We start from the raw sequence: 20,044 nt of genomic DNA, 5'->3' as shown, positions 1-20,044 counted from the left end.
GCTGGTGGAGCAGGAGTCACTAATTCTTATGCCAGAGAAAAGCATTTTGTAAACAAGGGACAGATGGCAGAAACATTCAGGGCTGGAAAATGTGCAGCAGTTACACTCAAAAATGCAGGAATGGGAGACCTAGGATTTAAATCCTAGGACTAACATATATAAACAGCAGAATTCTGGAGTGGTGGAACTTATTGGTATGTATGGTTTCCTAACTTTCTGCAATAAATCTGTTTTTCTAACCTTTTTTGCTGGCTTGGGAAAGAAAGTTTAATCAACAAACCTGGTATGAAGCCTTACCACGTGGCTTTTTTATATTGGAAAAAGGTGCATTAGATTAGTCTAGAACATGATCCTTTCTTGGACCAGAGACCAACATTTGATTGAAGACCATCCACAAAATAGCTGTCATTTTTTTCAGGGGCAAATAATAGCCAAGAAGGAAAAGAGTGGTTTTTAAATCACATTGGCCTACGACTGTGCTGTGGATCAGGAGGAAATTTTAGATTGGGGACTGGCTTTGTAGGCTTGGCCTAATTCACTTTAAAATGCGCACAGTGCCTTCTTCCTATTGGTATCTTGGTGTCAAATTGATTCTTTTGTATGGTGGTTTCCCATCACTGGATGTTTGAAATCAAGGTGCAAGGTATCACTATTTCGGCCCAACTGGATGTTATATATAGATATTTGGAAATACTCCATATTTTTTTAAAAATATCATTGTGAAGAAGCAATGGTTAGGAGTGAGGATACGGACAGTAGAAAAGGTTAAGCATCTCATTTTCCTCTTCTCTCCCTCACTGCTATCCCAGTCATCCCTTTCTAAGACTTGTGAAAAAAGCACTTACAAATATTTTCATATAACTAAAAGGTCTTCTTGTTAGCCCTAAGCAGCACCCCATTGATGCTGCCCTTTGCTTGTACATATTAGTAGAATACTGACTGTTAGCCACCTAAAATTAAAAAAAAAGGGAGAGAGAGAAATATACCCAGGTCTACATATTATCATACATCTTGATTTTTAAATATGATTTAAACATTAGTACATGTGTGATGGCATGGCTGAGCCTATATGATAAAAAGTTGGAGTTTTCAACCTCCTCTCACAGAAACCATCTAGATTTGCATACCTTAACTGTGTCCTCTGCCGTAAGATAATGTTTTGGTAGTTTCCGCTGCCACCACCAAACTTCCAGGGGGCGCCTCACTTAGTATCCTCCTCTAACCTGGATGAATGACAGAAATAGGGCTGTCACCACCCGTGCTGTCTTTCTGGTGGTTAAAAGGGAAAAATGGTAAAAAATGAAATAATTTCATTAATGGAATTTCCAGGGTGTGTAACTTACAAGTATGTGACTAAAGGATCTACCACTTCCCTCCCCATTTTGGAAAATAGACCTATCTTATAAGAGATATATAAAATCAAATTTTATAAAAGAAGACATAGAAACCCTTTTTAACTTATCTTAAAAGACAAACACTAGTAGATGACCTGATGAGATTGTGATGATACAGCTTACAAATCAGTTGAAAAGAAGGAAAAGATACCAAAGGCAAATGTCACACATGTACTAAACCTCCAAAGGGTCCTGATCTGTGGCAAGAGATTTGCACTGCTTGCCAAAAACTTTGCAGAGAAGGGCCTGGAGAGCATTAAAGATATCATTACAGATTGCAAGACAGTAACATCTTCGTCATGCCCAGCTTGACTGGCTAGAGACTGAGCTTTAAACACTCAATTCTACAATTTATATGGAGAAATACAGGAGACATAACACCACACAGTAAAAGGAATTAATCTTCAAATAAACTTGTTGCCTATTAGTTAAAAACTAGAATTCCATTGAAATAGATATCCTCTCTATCTCAATTACCTGGATATGCTCCAAATTCCTGTTATATCCAGATTGTGTCAGACACTGGGAAGCCATGTGGATCCCATTTCTCTCTTGGGCCCCAGCTTATGCAATTCTGCCTTACTTTAAAAAGTTTCAAAATTTTCCTTCCCTTCCTTCAGAGAGGGAGTTGCTGAGATTACCTCTTTGTGCATACATTACAAAGTGCATCTCCTTCTCTTGAAAAAGTAGATTCTGTCTGAGTTAAGGATGTATATTCTGTATCTAGCATGGGGGTATCAGGGTGGAGAGCAGGCAAATTGCTTAACCAAGTGTTATTGAAATCTTAAATTAGATTTTAAGAAGTAATAGCAGCTTCTTGGAATTTTAAATGATAGTTCTGTCCAGCCCTAAAATATAAATACATGTGCTCCTGTCCCTACAGTGACAGCCCTTATAGTGAACATGGTACCTTAGAAGAAGTGGATCTGGATGCTGGGACAGAAGTACAAACCAGTGATGATGGTATGCTTTGTTACGCTCTTTCCCATAACCTTGTGTCTCTGTTGAATTCCGTGTGTATGCCATTCACAAAGGAAATGCTTTTTTTTCATTGTCTGTAATATTAAATGAAAAACCTTTGGCATAATACTCTTACCTGTTTATTTGCTTTTTTTTCCTGATTGTCAGTGGAAGTAATTGGAAGTAATTTCTGCAGCAAAAATAACTTTCTGCTGCCAGTATAAAGGGCGTAGTACCATTTTTTATTTTCAGCTATGCATTAATAGGTTCATGGGCAAGAGGAAGCTGCCAGATTTCTAGGCACCATCTTCCTTATAATGAAGACCAGCCTAGAATCAGCGCCAGATGTGCATGGGACTTGGGTATGGGCTTGTCCTGTTACACTATGGACACCGGGAACTCAGAGCACTCTGATTCTTTCAGTCATCTGTATGAAATTTGTAGATAAGAAGGCAGGCACACTATTTTTGCCAACAGCAAGGACTTAAAGAAGTATGTGTGACACTTTCAAGAGAGGAACCAGAACTATTGGTGGCTGCATCAGCATTGGAATAACCCTGCTGGATCAGTCCAAGACCCATCTTGGTCCACCATTTTGTTTCTCACACTGGCCACCAGATGCCTCTGGTTTGCTCAGAAGCAAGGGATGGAGATATACCCGTCTCCCACTACTGTATGGTTCCCTTGTAACTAATATATGGTAGCATGCTACCTCCCATTCAAAAATAACATTGATTCTTGAAAGACCAGGCTTTCGGGCTTTCATGAATTTATCCAATCCCCCTTTAAAGCCATCTAGGTTAGTGGCCACATCTAGTAATGAATATCAGAGGTTAATTATATGCTATATAATGAATTATTTTCTTTTATGTGTTCTAAATCTTTTTCCCATTATTCCCTTTCTCAATGATCTTTAGTATGGATTCTACCTTTTTCTCAACTACCACACACTGAGTTGACATTTTTAATAGATCACCCTAAGATCTATTTCCTGGTTTGTTAGAGATTGCACAGACCCCATCAGTGTATATGAGAAGTTAGGATTTTTTCCTCAGGATGTATCATTTTACACCTACTTACATTAAGCAATATTTTCCATTTGCTTAATCATTCAGCTGTTTTTCAGAGATCTTTCTGGAGCTCTTCACAATCCTCTTTTGATTTTACCACCATAATCAAGCTTGGTCAGCTCATTGCTCACTTTTAAGTGAAGTTTATTTATTATCAAGTTTTAAAAACACTGATTCCCACCCTGATTTCTTATCTCCCTCCACTGAGATAATTGCCCATTTATTCTTACTCACCTTCATAATATACAATATTAACAGAGATTCCTCCATCCATATACCTGTGATGCTATCAAAAAATTCTAGAAGCAAGACAGAAAGGAAGATAGTGAAAGTATTCTGGCATCAGCAGCTCCCCAGGCAAGATGTCACCAGGTCTGGATCAGTTTCCTTGCCAAAATTAGGCTCATGGCTAACAAGCCACTTAGGCTTATTGCATCTGATAAAATGAGGTCTTGCCTATGAACATTTATGCTGCGATAAGCAATACAGCTTCTTCAAAGCCGATGCTTGAAGAATCCACAGGACCCTTGACATTCTGTTACAAGCATGTGAATGTTAGGATTCTCTATTGCTGAAAGGGAAGTGTGTACAATGGAGTACCTGCTATATATACAAGTGGTCCCCAGTTGCAATTACTTCCTTATTCTCTGCGGAACTATTTTTCTGTTGATACTGCATAATTAAAATAGATGCTGCACCTAATGAAATTTATGAGAGCTTTGATTTGACTAAATATGTATATTTTTGGTACAAGTTCATATAGCATCCCTGGATTATTTTTTCTCTAAAACCAATTTTTAAGAAATAAAAATAAGAGGCACAACTTCACATTTTCTTCATAGTATATTTCGTAATGTATTCAGTACAGTGCTGCCTGGCTTTGGGTCTTCATAACTGAATAGATATGTCAAGCAAGCAGCCAGGTGGGAGGCAGGAACACTGGACCAGGATCAGGACTACAGCACATATAGACACATTTTAAATTTTCTCCTACTACAATCCTAAAATACTCCTGCAGGTTGTTGTTAGCCCTGGAAAGCCTGCTTCTATTCATGCAATTTTGTAAAACAGGTAATTTTGAGGAGCTGTTTCACAATCTTTTTAGTGGAACATTCTCTTTTAAATAGCACAATTGATCCAGAAATTTTTGCAATACCATCATGTTTTGAAGACTGGAAATCTAGGGAACTGAATAGAGAGTTGTTGTATATTGAATAGTAGTATGCAACTGCATAGCATGCAGTTTTCTCTTACTCTGAAGCACAAAGGACTTACAAGTGGGATAAGTTACTATAGCTCTTTCCAAAGGAAATCAGAAGGAATTTCCTGAGGAAACTCCAAACAGATAAATAGTTGCTGAAGTAGAATTCACACAAAAGATGTTGTTCATGTGTTATGCTGTCATGTTATATGTGTTGGATTACATTGACAGATATAAATGAAGAAAAGTACAACATTGTTGAGGAAACCATTATTTTATTGTTATCCAAAAGAGCTATATCGTATTGTGTGGCATTATGACATTCTGCATTTATTTATTTATTATTATTTATTAAAAAGATTTATATGGCCGCTGATCTTAAGCAACTCTGGACAGTTCACAACAATAAAACCAATAAATAAAACAATCATAAAACAGCAAAAACAGTGAAACAATAAAACAATAAAACAAAAATCTATATTCCCTTGGGATGCCCCACAGCAGGCTCAGCTGCCCTCCTTCCATACTATCTGCCTATACAATCCTAAGCCAGGTATTAACGGCCTTCCAAAAGGCTAAAAGGGTGAGGGCCTGTTGAATCTCCAGTAGGAGGGTATTCCACAAGGAAGGGGCAGCCATGGAAAAGGCGTGCTTCCAAGGTCCCACTAGATGGCAAGATTTCAGGGAGGGGACCTGGAGTGTGCCACCCTATCTGATCTAGTGGGATAGGCAGATATTCTTAGGAAGATGCGGTCCTGCAAATAACCAGGTCCCATGCCTTGTAGGGCTTTCCAGTGATTACCAGCACCTTGAATTGCACCTGGAAGAAAACTGGGAGCCAGTGCAGCTTGTGCAATAAAGGTGTAACATGGGCAAACCTATGGGCACCCAATACTGCACACACCGCTGCATTCTGGACCAGTTGTAACCGGGAAGTGACTAAGGCATGAGTGACCATGAGGAAGGTCTCCCGGTCCAGGAAAGGGCACAATTGGTGCACAAGACGGATCTGCACAATGCCCCCCCAGCCATGGCTGCCACCTGCTTATCAAGTCCAGGAGGACCCTTAAATACGCACCAGCTCAGTCCAGGGGAGTGCAACCCCATCCAGAGTCAAAGACAACAAGTCACCAGACCCTGGGGGGCCAAAAACACAAAGCCACTCCAGTCTTGCTAGGGTTGAGCCAAAGTCACTTTATCCCCATCCAGACCCTTTCAGCCTCCAGGCACTCAGGCAGCACCACAACAGCATCACCTGTCTGGCCTGGGGTTGAGATGTATAGCTGGGTATCATCAGTATACTGATGATATCGTACCCCATGCTGTCGGATGACCTCGCCAGTTGTTTCATGTAAATGTTAAAGAGGAGAGGGGAGAGACCTGAGCCCTGGGGCACCCCACACTGCAGTGGCCTAGGGCTTGAGCTCTCCTCACCCACCAGCGCTGACTGGAACCAGCCACAGAGAAAGGAGAACCACTGCAAAATGGTGCCTCCCATTCCCAACCTCCAGAGCGAGTCCAGAAGGATATCCATGGTCCATGGTATCGGAAGCCACTGAGAGAACCAGGAGAGCCAGGACAGTGGCAAACTCCCATCCTGGGCCCCCCCAAAGGTCATCAGCAAGCGCAACCAATGCCATCTCAGTGCTACACCCTGGCTGAACCCAGACTGTAAAGGGTCCAGATAATCTGCTTCATCCAGGGCCCTCTGAAGCTGCATGCCAACCACCCACATGCCAACCACCAAAAAAGTGAAGGTTGGAGACTGGACGAAAGTTACCTAACACAGCTGGGTCCAAGGATGGCCTCTTGGAAAGGGGACACACCACCGTGTCCTTCAAGGCAGGCAGTACTACCCCCTCCCACAAAGAGGCATTAACCACCACTTGGACTCAGCCATGTGCCATCTCCCAGGAGGCCTTGACTAACCAGGAGGGACATGTGACCAGAACACAGGTGGCTGAGCTCACAGCCACGAGGACCCTGTCCACTTCCTCAAGATCAGCCAGCTATAACTCCTCCCAAATAGCAAGGCCCAGATGTGCCTCGGTCACCTTCAAAGGATCTGCCCAGCCAGAGTCCAACTCTGAGCAGTCAAGCGATTTTATCTGCCAGATGCCAAGAATATTCCTCACAGTGGCCCTGCAGGGGCTCTCCTGGCTCCTCCTTACCTAGGAGGGACCTGGTCACCAAAAACAGGGCTGCCGGGTGGCTGTCCGCCAATGCAATAAGGGTGGAGAAGCCATCACATGAAATACTGTTGTAAATTAATGCTAGAATTATCAGTACAAGTGCCATTTCTGCTTCTCTAGAGATCTTGGGCCTGAACCTAAAGCCTGAGGGCAGAATTGCAAAGGCAGAGATATTTCTCATTTATGTATGCAGCTAACACCAAAAGTATATGCAAATCTGGAAGTCTTTTTCTTACATCTAGCTTTATTAGAGTTCCCAATCATTTTTTCTATCTTTCCTTCTAGAAAGAAAGAAGATAGAAAAAGAAACTTTCTATTGAAAAACATCATGTGGGCTTGTCACAAAATTTCATATTTCACTTAGATTTTACATAAGATCCATGGAGAATCAGGCCATAGCCCTATGTAGGCAAGCATTCGACATCCAACTGGATTGAAGAAACTCACAAGCTTGAACTGGAGAGTGATGGCCCACTTAAATTTATGCTTCCCAGCAACTTGTATTGAAGACATACTGATTAGGATTTGGGAAGTAATTCACATACATAGTATTTGAAGTTTTGATTGCTTGATCCTCCATGAATCTGTCCAGACCCTTTTTAAAGCATACCAAATTGTTATTACCATGACTGCTGGCAGTGCATTTTGCAATTTTACTGTAAAAAAGTATTTTCCTCTGTAGTCCTGAATCTCTCTGCATTTATTTTCAGTTGTTAACCTCAAGTTGTAACACTGTAAAAGAGGTAGAAAGAGCTTTCTCTCCACATTATATATGTTGGTACATCTCAATGTTGTCTTCTATTACTTTCCTTCATTCCAATCTAAAGAGCTACAGTTGGTTGATGTCAGCACCTGCTCATTCAAGCATTCACACACACAGTCAATAAACTGGATTTCTTTGAACTGTTTTATTGAAGCGTAATGAACGGTACAGAAGGCAAGCTGCGAATAAAGACTTCCCGCCAAAACCTACTTTAAACTACATTCCCTTAGCTAGTCCCCTTTCCCATGAAGCGTGTCACTTCCCCTCCCATCCAGATGGTATTCCTATTGTATCTCAGCCTCACGTCCTTGATGTGCTTATAGCCAAAACAACCCCTTACATTTCAACTTCACACACTCCCTCCCATCCTGCAACTTGTGAGAATGACAGTGAAACCCTTGATCAGGGAATCTGACAGTTGATCTCTCCTGATAGGGTAGATGTTCTTGTTCTCTAGTCTTCTTGATTGTGCTTTTTTGCTGTTTTCCAACCTATTATGAATTCCTTAAGACAGAGTGACCAGAACTATGCACAATACTCTAAGGTGGTCTTACCATAGATTTGTATAAGAGCATTTTATGAAAAGGAGTCCTTAAGTCCTGGCCAGCTAGCTTTATTTCTCAGAGATCATTGGGTTCCAAAATGTACCATTTGAATGATAACATTTTCTTCATTCAGCTTTGCTAATACTTATTATGTACTCATGTCCCTTGCTGTTATAAGCTATTTTTAAAGTCTTGTGGTTTGTCTTTAACAGAATGTGATCCAATAGAAGCTATAGCCAAGTTTGACTATGTTGGAAGATCTGCACGAGAACTCTCTTTTAAGAAAGGAGCCTCACTGCTTTTATATCATCGAGCTTCTGATGATTGGTGGGAAGGAAGACATAATGGAATTGATGGCCTTGTACCCCACCAATATATAGTGGTTCAAGATATGTAAGGAACAGCTAATTGAATTGTCATACCAGAGGTACTGTTTTCAGACCAGCATTGTCCACTGATGAGAGAAGTTCTACAGGTTCTAAATTCCAAAGTATGGGATACCAGAAATCTTAATGGCAAAACTGTTGTGAATTCAATTAAGGATTACTCTCTCCTGGCCATTATCTCATAAATATAAGATAGAATATTTCCTGTTCTGTGATCTTTAATTTTAATGGGTCTTGGAAAGCAAGTTTCCTGCCTACTAATGTCAGCATTCCTGTAAGGCTAATTTGAAGTTATACCTTATTTACTCAACAACTAAGAAACAATTATATTATTTTGAATACATCAAATCATTTAGGAGGACATCTAAAATGAAGGCTGTATCCAGAAACAGTGAATAGTGAAATGAAGATTCCTCTGGCCAGAGGCTTTTGATAGCCGTATATTGGCCAACATTTGATTATGCATTTAGCAAATGCCTCTGAAAATAGTAACTATAACAGTGGCAACCACAGCAAACTACAGTCACAGCAAAATAACACAAACACAATGACATCATCATGCAAATACTGCCATGATATATCCTGATCTCTGATGCAAGTACGTAAGTCATAGAATTGTCATGACGGCACCACCATGGAAGTGTCATTTGCCTCCCATTGCGACTCCTTGTGAATGCCCATGCAAAACGGTTATTAGTGAAGAGAAGATAGAAAAACAGGGCTGAAATAAAGCATGCTCTTCTTGTTTTGAAGCTATATGCCCTAATTTCTTAACAATAAGATTTTTTTTTAATGTTTAGGGATGATACATTCTCGGATACACTGAGCCAAAAAGCAGATAGTGAAACCAGCAGTGGGCCAATACTCGAAGACAAATCTTCTTCCAAAGATATGAGTTCACCAACAGATTGTAATCCTGATGTATATTTAGGAAGGTAAATGTAATCGATTATTTGTTGTTAACTGAATCTGTTTCATTTATATTTCACTTCAAAACATTGAAATCTTTTATTCCTCACATGCACTAGCTCACTAATGTCTCCTACATCCCCATAAGATATATCAGTTTTGTTGCACATGGAGTTTGGGAATTAAGGAATAATGACTAGCCAGAAGTTTTCACGGGTGAGACAACATTTGAAGGGGCAACTTGCTTCAGAGGTCAAATTCTACACAATGTCACACTGCACCATCATTTGCCAGGGGCGGGAGGGTCTTGAAAGAATTATTTACACGTTCTTTATTTTGTTTTCTGTGACTTTTCTTTGCAGGCAGCGCAAGAGATCTGAACTCCCACTTTCTGGCAGACGTCCTGGCAGGACCAGCGATGGACACTGCCCGGTACACCCACCACATGGCCTTGCCAATTCCACACTGGAATTAGTTTCCTCCAGTATGGCAAGTCACAATACTTCTCGAGCTGCCCTTCAGAACCACAGCCTCACGACAGATAGCCCAGAAAGGAGACGGAAACCTGGCCACAGCAGCCTCACCAATATTAGCAGACACGAATCGCTGAAAAAAAGTGACAGCCCTCCAATTAGAAGATCAACCTCATCTGGCCAGTACCCAGTTTTCAATGACCACAAACCACTTGACCCCGAGTCAATTGCTCAGGTATATATAGTTAGCATATAAACAATTGGGGGAGGTGAACAGTATCAGGCAATATGTTTGTCTTCACTATCGTAGGACTTTTCAGATATGTTGGGGCAATAATCCCCAATTTGGTGGGTGGGGAGCAGGTATGTTGGCTAGGACTTCTGAGAGTTGAAATTCCAGCACATCCAGAGGATGCCAGTTTAGGGAGGGCTGCATTGTATCATAAGCATCCTGTAAATAGGTTTGGGTGAATAGCTTCTGCCTTTTAGGATCAACATCAACAGTAAAGTGACAAGCAGTCAAGAAATACGCCACAGACTAGCACTTGGTACAGCAGCCATGAAGGGCTTGGAAAAGATACTCAAGTGCCATGATGTGTCTATATCTACAAAGATCAGAATCATGCAAGCCATGGTATTCCTTGTGACACTCTATGGAAGTGAAAGTTGAACTTTAAAGAAGCAGGGGAGTATTGAACTTTGGTATTGGAGAAGACTCCTGAGAATACCATGGACAGCCAAGAAAACAAACCAATGGATCATTGAACAAATCAGCCCAGAGTTCTCACCCGAGGCACAAGTGACCAGGCTTTAATTATCCTACTTTGGACACATTATGCGAAGGGTCAGCTCTCTGGAAAAGGTTCTAATACTGGAAAAGGTGGAAGGAAAGAGAAGAAGAGGACAACCAGCAGCAAGGTGGATGGACTCAGTTATGGTGGCAACGAATGTACCATTGAGGGACTTGAAAGAACCGTTTAGGGATAGATTGTCATGGAGAAAATCTACTGTATGTGGTCACTAGGAGTTGAAAACGACTTGATGGCACATAATTACTCTCTAGCACGTTTTTCTGTCTCATTTCTCTCTGAATTGTAACTTAGTTTTGAATTCCCATGCCCATATTTGTGCAGCTGCATTACTATTTGCAAAGATAGACCTTTTTAATTTACTTAGATAGCCATTTTTATTGTATAAAAATACAGTAGATCATCAGTGCCTAAGTTTTATTCAAGTATTGCATAAATTTATGTAAGAAAGCTCTCTTTTTGGGGGTACGAAATTCAGCTTTCTAATATTGTGTTCTCGACATTTTGCTGTTAAGGAAAATATGGTTGTGACCCTAACTAGACATGTAATACTGTGCAGAACATGATTGCACAACTGCGTTAGCTCCAACTATTGTTCTTCAGTGTAGACTTTAACCTTATGTACGTGCATGTGTATCTGTGTCTTCTTACATGACCTTATATCCCTACAACCACAGCTTGAAAATGCTTGGATAATGTCAGTTTTTTAAATCTGAAAGACTGCCCCCATTCTCATCTTGCACAAGCATAAAGGAAGCTCCCAAACAGAACATTAAAGATAAAGCTCTATCTGGAAAGGTCCTCAAAGTTTGATCAAAGCATCAGTATTGTATTTCAGCTAGGCAGGAAACACCTGGTATTGTTCCATGTATTTGCACCTTGCTGTGAGTAAACAGTACTAAACCCGCTTTCTGTTTAATCTACAAAGCCAGTTTTAAAGAAAATGAAATAGATATATCCTTCTTCCTTGTCTTCCATGAAAATTTGTTTGCTGTCTTCCCAAGTTAAAGGTTTTTAACTCACTGTCTGGGGTGGACTTTCCTACTTCTTCTTTCAGCTCTCTTTCCTTTCAAAATCATTATCACTCCAAAGCTTTTCCTCAAAACATTCATGCCTGTCATTTTACTTCATGTTACTCAATCATTCTTTTATCCTTGCTTTTCAGTTTTCTAATTCAGGTTGTACGACTTAAATGACTTGGGATCGTTTCTTTCTTTCAGAGGGTTTGAGTGATCACATCTCATCATATTAAACCAAAATATATACATGCCTTTTAACTGTGCACTTAGAACCATAATGCCTCTTTTTCACAGTGAAAGTAAATGAACGAAATCTTACGTTAATTTTGATTTTTCATTCATCCAACTGCTGAGCACCTACATTTTACAGTGGACAACTCCAGAGTACACAGAATATTAAGCAGTTCATACGTCAATTTGTTTTGAAATTGGTAGTTTCCAAATTAAAAAAATAGAAACCTTTTATTAACAAGTGGGACATGTGACAAAATATTGCAGCATAAAACCCTTTTACTCAGGGTTTCAGTAATTTAATCCCTCCCTCATTCTTTTATTTTAAATATGATTTTATAAGCTGGTTTGTTTTTGAATTGAGTGTTGGTAGGCTTCTGTGTATGTGTGTGTATGAGAGAGACAAACTAAATGATTGTATTTTGGACGTGGTTTGTGTGGATTATTCAGAGTGCACATGCAGGATTTATCTGTGTCTCTTTTGCTTCATATAAATGTAAGGAATATTTACGAAGCTTGAATTTCCTTATTTCTGTAGTAATTGTCAACAAATTTGCTTCTTCCTCTTAATAGGATATTGAGGAAACAATGAATACGGCTCTAAATGAACTCCGGGAACTGGAACGCCAGAGTTCTGCAAAACATGCTCCAGATGTTGTCCTTGATACCTTGGAACAAGTGAAGAATCCTCCCACCAGCACCAGCTCAACAGAATCCTTGAGCCCTCTTCACAACATCACGTTAAGAAGGGCTGAACCTCAGATTCGTCGTAGCACTAGTTCTTCCAGTGATACTATGAGTACCTTCAAGCCCATGGTAACACCAAGAATGGGGGTGCAGCTGAAGCCACCTGCACTGAGACCAAAGCCAGTCGTTCTTCCAAAAACAAACCCAAGCATAGGCCCCTCTTCTCCTTCCCAAGGCCCAGCTGACAAGTCTTGCACGATGTAAAAAACAAGAAGCCAAGTGTGGAGTGAGCTACTGAAAGAATGGATCGGTGATAGTTGTCTGAATTCCAGTGTACTATTAGTTTATATTTAGAAAAGGAGAGGCTTGTTTTTTAAATGTTAAAGTCTCAAGCTACCTACTTTAACATGGGTATTTAATAGGTGTTGGGTTCAATTTTTAAACTGGAGCAGTGTCCTCATTTGCAATATATGCTTAACACAGTCAGTTAAAGACCCAGTGGGTGCATTTGTACAACATGCTGAGCTTGGTTAGATTGGGTTGGGGGAGTATAGTTTAGCACATTGCACAAACCCAGTCTATTTAGTTAGTTAATGATCCAATGGAAAGGCATAAAATCACATGTGTTGTGTATGCCATTTTAAAGCAGCAGGGATACACACTTTTACTTGAAACCTCCACACTGCACCTTTTCTAATGAAAGCACCACAAGTCACTGCCAGCCTCCCACTAATTTAATCATGACTGTAGTTTTAAGACTTCACAAAGAATTGTGGTTATTTGAAATGAATTTGTTAATAAATAGGGCTTATTTTTAGTGTTGTTGCCTGGTTCCAGTTCATCTTTCAGAAGGTCTGAGGGTGCGTCTTAAGCATTACTAAGCAGCCTGTCAAAGTCAATGCAGAAAGGACGCTCACCTTGACACTGCCTTCTGTGGTAGCTACTCAGTATGCATAGGACAGTCTTAGTGCAGCTCACTGGCAGGATATGAGGAATTAAATTGCTTCTAGGAAACAGCAGTTTTCTAAACCAGTGAAAGCCTGTGGTCAGAATGACAATTGCAGTCTTCGTCTGGTTGGTATCCAGCAGATAACTTCACCATGCTGACCAGGAATGATAAGAGTTGTATTCTGACATACTGTAGTTAAAGGACTATGTATTGAGGAAAGCTATTCAGTGGGATTGTTTCTAATGCCACCACTCAGGCCTATTGCACTGCAATAAAACTAGACATTTACCACTGAATCTTTCACATCACTCTTTGCTACCAATTCAACTCAAAAACTGTTTACATTCCTATGAGCCACTTGTTTGGATATTGTGCAGGTAGAAAGTTTTAGTTAACCAGTGATCTGTAGCACAACATTCCTGGACAGTTGCAAAGAAAATGAGTAACTTGTTAATAGTTTAAAGCTGCTGTATCTTCAAGATTATGAAACACAGTGCATACCAAGGAAGTGTGTTCTTTTTGTTAGCTTGTTTATTTAAATTGAATTATCTATTTTTCAACTGGAATAGCTCCTTCAATTAAGGCAAGAGTTTACTCACAGAACAAAACATAGTTTTCTACTGTTCTACAATCTGAATAAAACATGTCAGAACTCCTTTTTTTCTAGTTACGTCAGTACCTTTTTCATGTGTGAGTGAAAGCTCTGAACTTGCATAGTGCTACATCATTAGGAACTTTTCTATTATATGTGACCTGTCTTGACAACTCTTGCACAAACTGACACTAAGCCATGTCATTTCTTTGAATGTTTTATAGGTTACCTTTGCACTCTAAAGGAGACTTTATTGTCTGTTATTAATCAAAAATAATCTAACAAAAAATTAAAATTTTAGTCTGGGGAATGTGGGGTGTGGGAAAAGTCAGTCTATATCCATCAACAAATATAAAATTGAATCCAAATACTTATTTTCACATAGCTCTTGTCACAATAGAAGCTTATAGTTCTTCCAGTTGAGTATTTTTCTCTGGTTTCTTACACTATATGAAATTCTAAAAAGTAGAAGACCAGCCATGTGAAAAGACTTGTTACTGTATAACATTTGAAAGGCATTGTTCCCTGCTACTGTGTGAAGTTGACTCATTTTGTTAAGTGATCATGAATACTAAAACTTAAAGAGATTATGTCCAGTGAAGAAGTTCACAAAAGTTGCTCTTTCCCAATGTATTGTCAATCAGCTGCTCAATAGTTATTTCTGATCTAAAGAAAAACTGTTAAGTATTATATTTTGTAAAGCTTGCAGGCCTAATTTTTTGGGACCAATTTTTGTGTGCCCTGGATGATGCAGTTAATAGCTATTTAGCAAACAAAATTAGAAATTAATGATATTCATTAATGTGAAGTAAAGAATCCACTTAGGGATTTTCAGATATGGTATGCTGAATTATTTTGTTTGCCTCAATGGACTGAAACAATAGAAAATGTCATAATTTCCAGTGGTGTCACCAAAATGAACTATGACATATCTTCACCCTAGAAACTTAACTAAGGCCATACGATCAGTAATGAGGCTTCAGCTAATACTAAACTTGTGAAACATAGCAGTGACCCGTGTAAGGTTGGGAATTGTTTGCTTAACTAAACCAAATCTGAGATCTGTGGGACAAACTTGAAAATGTCAGCTTTCTTTTAAGTGCATTCTAGCCTAGTGATTGTTGTTATTAAGAGGCCATATGGCGTAACTAAGGTGGGTGCCTGTATCTTGAAAGTGCATAGGGAAATTATGTATGTCTGAACATAATTGTACTGGCCTCCATACTGCTTATATTAGAAATTGTTTAGTGAAGAAAAATATTAGGAACAGTGAGTTTAGTGAATGCTTCTAGTTAGAGCATTCACTTGAGTTAAAATGTGTGTAGTTTGATGGTATGTTGTAGCTACTTCAAGTATAGTGAGTGATATGTAAAAGGAAACATGGATACAACTACAGGCATAGTGAAGGCTAAATGCCTTATACTAATCAAGTCAGTATTGTCCTTGACTGTCAGTTAGATAGATTGCAGTGCTGGTAGCTCCTGCTTGTTGACTGTTACCTAATTGTGTCAATGTACATCTGTAAGTATGTACATGTGAAAGTGCCTTTACATTTTTAGAGAAGCTGCTTTGGCTTAGCTTCTTGTACTGTTGCATTTCCATTTCCATGTTCTGTTGCTTTTGTCCTGCTGCATTCCCATGATGTTACTTCCATTCTGGAAAAAAGGAGTTACAATTGCACAGTCCTGAAAGAAGAAAAAGAAAACATACTGTTAAGCTGTTGTGACAATGCACTTTGATGTATAGTACTGTACATTTTGGCATGTACCATATACCTTCAAAATTGTTTCTCATAGTGTAACTTTATAATAAATAAGGATAGTTCTGTCAGAGTATGTTTTTGTTGAATGATGTCTTTTTCTTTCCCCCTTGGATGCCCTCTAAACCCTTTCTCCTTGTTCAGTAAGAGCTGCTTGTCACAGTTGCAACACATTTGTGTTTTGTGCTCCAACATCTCCTAAATGGAAGTTTTGGAGTAGCTTTACAGTGTCAGATTCTCTACTTGAGGGTTTGTTGTTTATTTACATGAGTACACAAGTTAAGCAGGCAGCCAACATGTGAAGGTGGTGCAGCATCAGACCTAATACTTCTGAAGTGCGCAAGCAGCTGCCAAAAGACTAGAACTGTCCCTGCCCAAATTTAAACTGAAGAAACTTTTTAAAATTCCAGTTCATCTTGATGTAAGCCATGAATAGGTAAGTCACAAAGGTTGCCAGAACTGTGGATAAACTACCCTTAAAATGTTAAACCTAGACTTGGCATACTAGACTAGAGGTTATTGCATATCCACACACAGCTATTTCTTATAGGTAGTACTGCTGAAATATTACTCCAAATTTCTACCAGGCTTATCCATAATTATTCATTGCCTTGTTTTATTAACAATTACAAATATTTTATACCATTTTTCATTACCAATGGTTCTAAAGCAATTTACAATAACAAAAACAGGCAGAACAATCCATTTAAAATAGGCATGGGAATAGGGGTGGGCTGGGAATTGCCAATATAAAAGTTGGGTTTAAAAAATGCTCGAAATACTTCAGCATTTGTACCACTGCTTGTGTTGCTGAAGGCAAGTTCATTCCAGAGGTGAGATAGCACCTCATTTATTATAGAAATTAATGGGCAATTCTCGGTGGTGAAATATCTGGAGTGAGTTCCACAGGGATGGATTTTGGTACCAATGCTTTTTCACTTGTATATAAATGAAGTGCAGTTAGCACTGAGCAGTGAACTAGCCATGTTTGCTGATGATTCCAAACTCTTCCTGGTTATCAAACCAAGAAGGGATTGTGAATGTGAAACAATCTCTCTAAACTGGGTGAATGGGCTTTAAAATGGCAAAGACAGTACAATGTAAGTAAGGACTCCATTCTGGAATACTGTAATCCAATACACCAATATCTTCAGCAAAGGATCGTTACCTTGTCGTGGTGCTGGAGCTTGAGCACCTCAATGATGCCATGAGCTAAACCGTGAAGGGCCACCCAAGACGGGAAGGTCATGACAGAGAGGTCAGACCAAATGCGATCCCTGGGGAAGGTAATGGCAACCCACCCCAGTATTCTTGCCGTGAAAACTAAATGGATCAGTACAACCAGAGATATGTCGGTATACCATCGGAAGATGAGACCCCCAGGTTGGAAGATGGTCAAAATGCTACTGGGGAGGAACAGAGGATGAGCTCAACTAGCCCCAGACGTGATGACGCAGCTAGCTCAAAGCCGAAAGGACGGCTAGCGGCCGACGGTGCTGGTGGTGAACGGCGAATCCGATGTTCTAAGGATCAACACACCATCGGAACCTGGAATGTAAGATCTATGAGCCAGGGCAAATTGGATGTGGTTATTGGTGAGATGACAAGATTAAAGATAGACATTCTAGGCGTCAGTGAACTGAAATGGACTGGAATGGGCCACTTCACATCAAATGACCACCAGATCTACTACTGCGGACAAGAGGACCACAGAAGAAATGGAGTAGCCTTCATAATTAATATGAAGTAAAGTGGCTAAAGCAGTGCTTGGATACAACCCAAAAAACGACAGAATGATCTCAATTCGAATTCAGGGCAAGCCATCTAACATCACAGTGATCCAAATATACGCCCCAACCACAGATGCTGAAGAAGCTGAAGTAGAGCAGTTCTATGAGGATCTGCAGCACCTACTGGACAACACGCCTAAAAGAGATGTTATTTTCATCACAGGAGACTGGAATGCTAAGGTGGGCAGTCAAATGACACCTCGAATTACAGGTAAGTATGGCCTGGGAGAACAAAACGAAGCAGGACATAGGCTGATAGAATTTTGCCAAGACAACTCACTCTGCATAACAAACACTCTCTTCCAACAACCTAAGAGACGGCTTTATACATGGACTTCACCAGATGGACAACACCGAAATCAGATTGATTACATCCTTTGCAGCCAAAGGTGGCGGACATCTGTACAGTCGGTAAAAACAAGGCCTGGAGCTGACTGTAGTTCAGATCACGAACTTCTTCTTGCACAATTTAGGATCAGACTAAAGAGATTAGGGAAGACCCACAGATCAGCTAGATATGAGCTCACTAATATTCCTAACGAATATGCAGTGGAGGTGAGGAATCGATTTAAGGGTCTGGACTTAGTAGATAGGGTCCCAGAAGAACTCTGGACAGAAGTTGGCAGCATTGTTCAGGAGGCGGCAACAAAATACATCCCAAAGAAAGAGAAAACCAAGAAGGCAAAATGGCTGTCTGCTGAGACACTAGAAGTAGCCCAAGAAAGAAGGAAAGCAAAAGGCAACAGTGATAGGGGGAGATATGCCCAATTAAATGCAAAATTCCAGAGATTAGCCAGAAGAGATAAGGAATTATTTTTAAACAAGCAATGCGCGGAAGTGGAAGAAGACAATAGAATAGGAAGGACAAGAGACCTCTTCCAGAAAATTAGAAACATTGGAGGTAAATTCCAGGCCAAAATGGGTATGATCAAAAACAAAGATGGCAAGGACCTAACAGAAGAAGAAGAGATCAAGAAAAGGTGGCAAGAATATACAGAAGACCTGTATAGGAAGGATAACAATATCGGGGATAGCTTTGACGGTGTGGTCAGTGAGCTAGAGCCAGACATCCTGAAGAGTGAGGTTGAGTGGGCCTTAAGAAGCATTGCTAATAGCAAGGCAGCAGGAGACGACGGCATCCCAGCTGAACTGTTCAAAATCTTGCAAGATGATGCTGTCAAGGTTATGCATGCTATATGCCAGCAAATTTGGAAAACACAAGAATGGCCATCAGATTGGAAAAAATAAATTTATATCCCCATACCAAAAAAGGGAAACACTAAAGAATGTTCAAACTATCGAACAGTGGCACTCATTTCACATGCCAGTAAGGTAATGCTCAAGATCCTGCAAGGTAGACTTCAGCAATTCATGGAGCGAGAATTGCCAGATGTACAATCTGGGTTTAGAAAAGGCAGAGGAACTAGAGACCAAATTGCCAATATCCGCTGGATAATGGAAAAAGCCAGGGAGTTTCAGAAAAACATCTATTTCTGTTTTATTGACTATTCTAAAGCCTTTGACTGTGTGGACCATAACAAATTGTGGCAAGTTCTTAGCGGTATGGGGATACCAAGTCATCTTGTATGCCTCCTGAAGAATCTGTATAACGACCAAGTAGCAACAGTAAGAACAGACCACGGAACAACGGACTGGTTTAAGATTGGGAAAGGAGTACGGCAGGGCTGTATCCTCTCACCCTACCTATTCAACTTGTATGCAGAACACATCATGCGACAAGCTGGCCTTGAGGAATCCAAGGCTGGAGTTAAAATCTCTGGAAGAAACATTAACAATCTCAGATATGCAGATGATACCACTTTGATGGCTGAAAGTGAAGAGGAACTGAGGAGCCTTATGATGAAGGTGAAAGAAGAAAGTGCAAAAGCTGGCTTGCAGCTAAACCTCAAGAAAACCAAGATTATGGCAACCAGCTTGATTGATAACTGGCAAATAGAGGGAGAAAATGTAGAAGCAGTGAAAGACTTTGTATTCCTAGGTGCAAAGATTACTGCAGATGCTGACTGCAGTCAGGAAATCAGAAGACGCTTAATCCTTGGGAGAAGAGCAATGACAAATCTCGATAAAATAGTTAAGAGCAGAGACATCACACTGACAACAAAGGCCCGCATAGTTAAAGCAATGGTGTTCCCTGTAGTAACATATGGCTGTGAGAGCTGGACCATAAGGAAGGCTGAGCGAAGGAAGATCGATGCTTTTGAACTGTGGTGTTGGAGGAAAATTCTGAGAGTGCCTTGGACTGCAAGAAGATCAAACCAGTCCATCCTCCAGGCAATAAAGCCAGACTGCTCACT

The 20,044-nt window shown here is 40.2% G+C and overlaps 1 protein-coding gene across 2 annotated transcripts in view; it reads left to right on the top strand.

Moving 5' to 3' along the window:
* SRGAP1 (SLIT-ROBO Rho GTPase activating protein 1) overlaps window positions 1–13,456 on the top strand; it is a 114,194-nt gene extending 100,738 nt beyond the window's left edge. For both annotated transcript variants that reach the window (XM_063309261.1, XM_063309259.1), the window contains exons 18-22: window positions 2,278–2,357; window positions 8,338–8,518; window positions 9,312–9,446; window positions 9,783–10,128; window positions 12,526–13,456. In XM_063309261.1, the coding sequence (XP_063165331.1) occupies window positions 2,278–2,357; window positions 8,338–8,518; window positions 9,312–9,446; window positions 9,783–10,128; window positions 12,526–12,903 (1,120 nt within the window). In that variant the 3' untranslated portion in view covers window positions 12,904–13,456. The remainder of the gene's footprint in view (window positions 1–2,277; window positions 2,358–8,337; window positions 8,519–9,311; window positions 9,447–9,782; window positions 10,129–12,525) is intronic.
* Window positions 13,457–20,044: the final 6,588 nt, after the last annotated feature.

Source organism: Candoia aspera, chromosome 7 (assembly GCF_035149785.1).
Source record: "Candoia aspera isolate rCanAsp1 chromosome 7, rCanAsp1.hap2, whole genome shotgun sequence".
Lineage (NCBI taxonomy): Eukaryota > Metazoa > Chordata > Lepidosauria > Squamata > Boidae > Candoia > Candoia aspera.
Note: the sequence above shows the minus strand (reverse complement) of the source record. Positions and strands in the feature narration are given on the sequence as shown.